Source organism: Gadus macrocephalus, chromosome 9, assembly GCF_031168955.1.
Source record: "Gadus macrocephalus chromosome 9, ASM3116895v1".
NCBI classification, from domain to species: Eukaryota; Metazoa; Chordata; class Actinopteri; order Gadiformes; family Gadidae; genus Gadus; species Gadus macrocephalus.
In genome coordinates, this window is record NC_082390.1 from 3,100,149 (window position 1) to 3,106,795 (window position 6,647).

The 6,647-nt window shown below is 43.5% G+C and overlaps 1 protein-coding gene across 2 annotated transcripts in view; it reads left to right on the forward strand.

The window, feature by feature from the left end:
* The window catches only part of kitlga (kit ligand a), a 24,837-nt gene extending 18,420 nt beyond the window's left edge, over positions 1-6,417 (forward strand). Inside the window, exons 5-11 of one of the 2 annotated variants that reach the window (XR_009527187.1) lie at positions 162-339; positions 1,245-1,307; positions 2,120-2,220; positions 2,378-2,487; positions 2,691-2,755; positions 2,859-5,838; positions 5,884-6,417. Coding sequence is in view for 1 of the 2 variants with exons in the window: in XM_060060262.1 (XP_059916245.1) it covers positions 162-339; positions 1,245-1,307; positions 2,120-2,220; positions 2,378-2,487; positions 2,691-2,721 (483 nt within the window). In the remaining variant the exon portion in view is untranslated. Of the gene's footprint in view, positions 1-161; positions 340-1,244; positions 1,308-2,119; positions 2,221-2,377; positions 2,488-2,690; positions 2,756-2,858 lie in introns of both variants that reach the window. The other variant, XM_060060262.1, reaches the window with a different exon arrangement.
* Positions 6,418-6,647: the final 230 nt, after the last annotated feature.

A 6,647-nucleotide genomic window follows, 5' to 3' on the forward strand; every position in this document is an offset into this window, starting at 1 on the left:
ACAGATACTAATAGATCATACAGCTACCTATCATTATGAGTACTGTAGTCTGTGCAATACTGACTGTTTGTTGTACAATTCATATTTAGGGTAGCCAAACGTACATTTCACGTTTGTCGCCATGTCAACTGACCAAACCCGCGTGTTTGTCCCTTCCACAGGAGATGACGATGTATGACTTTGAGTGCCACTACAGGAAAGAGAAGTGGCCGACTGCGCGATACTTTAACTTTGTGAAGGACTTCCTCATGGAGGCTCAGTTCCCAGACGATTCAGCCGACTGTGACCCTCCGCCCTGTCCCAGCGCAGCACAGGAGACGTCCACACCGTACGCTACAGGTGAATGCTCACACACCCTCCTCCTGGCGCTCATCCTCACTTCTATCTGCTCATTCCCTGCGTCTATCAGAGCTGAATTTGTTGACTTTTATTATTTTATTCCATCTGACGTATTCTGTTTTACTTTTTACGAAGACGTCGTTTTTATTTCTCGCGGTGTCAGCTCCCATTTCTCCGGCTCGACTCGTTACTCATGACGCTACCAGAGTTAGGGACCCTGTACTGAGCTCTTCCTAGGGTTTCAAACGCACAACCCTCGGCTCTCCAACGCTTAAGCTTTGAGAACCGACTGTGAATGTGGCAGGCCCGCTAAAAAAGGCCCTGGTTCTGTCCCTTTTTCTTTTTTTTTAGAGCAGCTCTCTAGAGGACCGGGTTTTAATGCTTTGTTGTCCAACAAGGTGGCCATTTTCTTTTCTTTGACAAGAACTTTGCAAGACAATGGCCCTGAAACGGCATGGTGCTTGGATGGTGCTTTTGTTGGCCTGGCTGAGTCACGGCACCAAAGGGAGATGTCCTGAGGTAGCGCAGACTGAAAGGAAGAAAGGAGCTCACCCAGAGCGCTTGTATACGTGTTGATTACCCCGCAATCTCCCAATCTTCCCAAGCACTGCGCTTTTCTTCAGCCCCCTGCATTCACATCACATCTTTTATGTGGGGGGGAGAGGGGGGGAGAGGGGAGGGGGCGGGTGGGTGGGGAGGGGGCGGGGGGTATAGGAGACAGTGAGGTGACTCCTGTGGCGTCCCCCACAAAGGCCCATTTTCATCCTTTGCCGAGTAAACACTCCACCCCTTTTTGATATTTTTTGTACCGTTGACCGATTGATTGGCTGCTTGTTGATTGGTCCGCTGGTGTCGGTTTTGAAACAACGTCTCATTCGCTCTGTGTTCTCCCTCTTGTCTTCCAGAATCAAGCGCTTCGTTCAATCCTAAAGGTGACTGCGATCCCACATCCAAGGACTGCAAGTCATGTAAGCACTGCATTATCTTCCTTTAGAGGGGAAGTTCTAACATTAATAGCAAGAATAATAGCAACAAATCAAATAAAATAAACCCTATAATTTTAGCAACTTTTTTTAACCGTCGTCACAAAGTTAGTTAACTTTGTGACGACGGCTTAACTAAAAAACTGGATTCAATTGAGTCACCGACCGGGTGTCACAGTCGGATCACAAAGCTAAACTGATACAAAGCCTGTCGAAACAAGATGTTTGTTTAAAACCAGTTCCTCTTGAAATGTCCAAGGGACTCTGACAAAGAAAGTGTCTGTTGAGTATGTAAAGCTACGTGTGTTTTGGACGTTGTTTTCTTGTGGTTGTCGACTGGATTGGATTTCCCTATAGTGCTAGTCCGGCTTCAATTCATGCCCTCCATGCGGAGGTCACTTGAATGACTCTAGGTTTATAACTATATTTAACTTTAATTATCTATGACAAAATACAGATTCCAAAGTCAGCTGTGACTTTAGTAAAGTAAAGTAAAAGTGTATATGAAAGTGTATATATATTAGGCAATTATGTACAATTTCCTACATTAAATATACTGATAAATGTGTCTTGAAAAGGTAAAAGTTAACAATTTGTGATATTTAAATGTTACGATCACAAACGAGACAGCACTTACATTTTTAAGTTGCCACCGAGACAAAAACGGATGTTAGAAAAATGTGTGGAGAGCCTGAGGATGGACTGACTTGCTGTTGGTGATGAGGTATGCTTGGATGCCAGCGACGACAGACGACTGCATTGCACCCCGCAGCGACTCATGATGTTGTGATGTACAGGGAATGACACGCTGAGGTTCCTGCCAGAAGCTGTGGAGCGAAGCCTTCTCTCGCTCCTCTTCATTCCCCTGGCGGCCATTGTATTCCTGATCGTGTGGAAGGTGAGCTGAACCTTGACCTCTAGCTGAAACTGAAACTTCCTGAGACATCTTGGAGACACAATCGGGTTTTTCAGTGCTTGTTTCTTTTTTCCGTTTTTTTTTTTCTTTGTGTTGTCTGTTGGTCTCATTGGGAATTGTGATCGCTCCCGAAATTCAGGTCAGATCAAGAAAAAAGCGGGACGATGTGGAGCAGAATAATGAAGACGGAGGACTCTTCACAGGGACACAAGAGACCGCTCAACGGTTAGATGGCGAAATAGCAGAAAAGTATGCGATTTCCCCGTACACTGGATTCTAATATGTCTCCGCATTCCTCACGTGCTTATGAGAAATTTGCACCTCACACCCACACACACACAAATAATTTCAGCGCCCTTGCTTCTCCCATCAATCCTCAGAAAAAAAAACATGACAATCCACCTGTTTCTCTATTCTGGAGTATCTAACACTGTCCCTGTTTCTCATGACAGAGGCAAGCTGAACGTCATTGAAACGATGTAATCCGGGGATTTACAAGTCTTCACCAGTGGCAGTGGTGAGGCATAACTTCACACCTTCACACCCACAGATCTCAGATTGCCGTTGACACGCTGATCTAAGAGGCTGTTGTTTTTTGCTTCTGCTCCGTCCCCCGATAGGTTTCGACTTGATTCTCCTGTTGTTGGAGGAAGACGAGGGCCGCGCGGACGACGAAGGGCTGAATCCCTGGGTGCCGGCTCCATTGGCCAACCGTCTGCATTCGCTTCCTCCCCGTCGACCGCTCTCTGAAAAGTGACAATGGCAGCACTATTGTCCCAGCTGTTTTTTTTTTCTTCTCCTGGTTAAATCACGCCTGCTCATGTTGGAACAAGCTTGCCTTTCTTGTAAGACTACACACTAACCCAGTCATACTCAAAAGACCATACCAATTTTGCAGAAAGGATTCCTCTTTTTTTTTTTTTTTTTTGGTTGTTTCGTTGACGTGTGACATCCTTCAACAACACCCCCGGATTCTCTCTGTTTCAGTTTTTTTGTGTCCTCTGCAAAAAAAAAAAATCGTTGATCTCCACCTGCTGTATCAAGACCTCTTTGGATCAAAACGACAGGACAAGAACACAAACGTTGCCTCCGGAGCGCATCCCGTCTGCACAACGCTCTGACTGTTGCATATTTCTTTCATGAGGCATGAATTCTACCTCTGGTCCCCCTTCCTGTTAAGTATCACCCCTCCTGGATATCCACCCCCTACCCCCACCACTACCCTCACCCCATCATGGGCCCCTCAGAGGACGTCATGTTAAAGATTAGAACATTGTAGTTCAAAGATGTATTTGCAGTGTATCTGGATCAGCCAAGTACCCATACGGTTGTGTAATGTATTTATTTATTTCTAGCAACATCGTATTGCTGCTACGGATATGACAACGGGCAATGTTTTCAATCCCGCCTCTGCTAATCAGGAATCTGTCTACATGCGCATTTACAGGACAACGTATGCATCTATAAATTGTTTCTTGTTATGTATAAAACAAATACATAATGATATGAATTATAAGCAATTGTGATATTCTAAGCCCCAAACGTTACATTACCAGAGACATTTCCATGTATGGCGTGATGTGTTTGTCAGTGTAGGACTTGGGTCATTGGGTTATAGGACTGGATTATATAGAGAGAGAACCCACGCAAAATGTGCTGCTTTGATATCGATTTGAATTGTAAAAGAAGGAGAGGCGATGACCGCGTTCCCCTGATGAGGATCAGGGGAGAGTTCCCAACGGCTTCAAAGGACGACCTTTCATTCTCACGCTATGCCGTGACCTTCTCTGGTACGCAGTGTTCAGAACCTCTCAAAGAGCAGGTATACAAAAGGTGTTTTGTTTTTTTATCTATAAAGAAAATTAACTAAAATAAATGTGTACATCAAAACCTTACATGCATATGAGAAAGGGACATATATGAGAATAATCGTTTTTTAAAGGAAACCAATCGGCGCATCAGAGCAAAAACCAGGCTAGATGACCGATGCTTTGGGAAACCGGTTTGGGAAGCTTTCAAAGATTGAGAAAAATAGTTTATTCCAAAACAAATCCCATTCACTGGCTGAGAGTGCGTTGTTCACACTCCATGTTGTTCCTCATGCTTCCTCCTCTTTCTCTCCAGACCTACCTTTTGTTTAGTTCCAATTTTGCACAATGAAATCATGCACCATAAAATGTACACAGACTCACACAAGTGCTAGTGGACAGATACTTCAAATAGAATTTGATGTGCTTTAACACCCATCTCACATGGCACGTATTCCCGGAAATTTGTATGTTGTAATGCGTTAAAAAATCCCCCAAATCACTCCTGAATCTTTGCCACAGTATATAAACATTATATGTATGAGAAAAGGCCTTATTTAGTGCAGATGTGAAATGAAAAACGAAATAAAGGGTTGCTGGCTACAGGCTAAATGTATGCTAAGGGCAAATCGAAAAAAGAGTTCTCAACAAGGCGTCTGCACTGTTCAGTCTGCATCTCACATTTTAAACCATGAAGCCAAGCAATTAGGGAGTGTGTGGGGTCCAGAGAGATACTAGATTCCTCTGGAATCAGGCACAGTAGACCCTGGCAGGGCTGCGTGCTACGAGACCTGGTCTGAGATCCATTATGAGTCTGGAAACGGAAAGGGGAAACGTTCTTTATTTTGTGTTGTGTGTTTATGGGAAATGACTTCTCAAGACCCTTGGCTGAAACACAGAGGTTTATATGTTCTAAGTTTTGCCACATGCAGAGGAACAGTGTTTGTCAAATGAATTACTGGAGAGTCGAGTGTGCGCAGCGTAAATCATGGGGATTTAAACATTTGATCCTTTGTGAAACATGACTGCGTTGTTGCTCTGCACCCTGTCCAAGCGTTTGGTTTTGTGCCTTATTTGAATGGTTAGATTGGCTCCATGTGGAACTGTCAAATCCTCTCAATGTTTCCTGGCGGTCCAAAACGGTAAAGGCCCTTGTAGTCTTTTCCCATTGGATTCTCCTCAAAACACTGCTGCACATTGTAACAATCACAGACAACAACCGCGGTAGATGTCCACCACTTGCTAAACACAACCCTCTGCGTTTGGTGTCCTTGATTTATAAGAGCAACCCGTTTCCAGATTAGGTAACTATATATTTGAGAGATCTGCCATTGGGAACCGTTTTTATTTTTCTGCTGGTATACATTTACTTTGCAAAATTTAGTAGCCGTACAAAAAAAGCAAGGTAATAAAATAATAAATTGGTGTTCAGCACAAACACATATAGAACCCATGAATATAGCTCACCATGACTATCTCTGAAAATACTTGGTGTATGAAAAGTGTTGTTTGCTGTTTTTGAAAAAAATTTATTTCTTGAATAACCTTCAGAACAAACCAACTGTCACAATGTAGGCTCAGAATTGTCGTATTTTTCCACAGATTTGCGCCAAAATAAGCCGTTCATACATTATGGCTTCTATCTTAAGAACTGGGCAGGTCAGGATAGCCACACACTCATGCGCACATATCAAACAAGAAACACATACACACAAAACCATCAACAGTTTTCTTTTTTGTTGTTGTTTCTACATAATCTGTTAAAGCGTATGAACTGCAACAGATTTAAACTGTGAAGAAGAAGAAGAAGAAGAAGAAGAAGAAGAAGAAGAAGAAGAAGAAGAAGAAGAAGAAGAAGACAAAGGAGACGAAGAAGAAGAAGGAGAAGGAGAAGAAGAAGAGGAGGAAAAGGAAGAAGGAGAATAAGAAGACTAAACACACAAGATGTGCTCAGCTTCTCAAGGCTTTTGGAATCTGCAGACAGTCTCCCATGTCCGTCAAAGTCAGTGACAATGTCCATTATGTGTGTCGGAGGAGTGGGAACAACTGAGGCTGATGCCCTGCGCTCACCAGGACGGACCCCTGCTCTCTGACAGTGCACTCCATGTTCTGAGAGACAAGAGCAGAGAGAGGTCATCTGCATTCTGAACAGTGCTTCCGAGCTGCAGTGACCGCATACATTGTACTTCACTGGGAGGTTTTGAATGGCTCCAGGCAGAAAATCAGTCTGGGTGCCAAAAAAGAGAGAAACAAAAAAAATATGTCATTATTTCCTGGCTGATATGCTGGGGTGAAACTCTACTGCATTGTGTATTTTTGTATAAATTTAAACAAAACATATATGAGTTATAAATAAAGTACATGTATTCAACTGCTGTGGAATCAAGTGTATTGTCAATCAGCAGCTGTGGGACTTGCCAGGGGTTCACAGAGTAAGGCCCGGTGGTGTGTAGTCAGTATTGGCATGCAATCATCTCTGTCTCATAAGCACAAACAAGCCCAGAGACCCTAACCCTTTGCACATAAAGCCTGACCTGTAATATAGGCTTTATGTGCACCGTGCAAGTCAAGGGACTGACATAAAAGTTGATATTTCTAAGG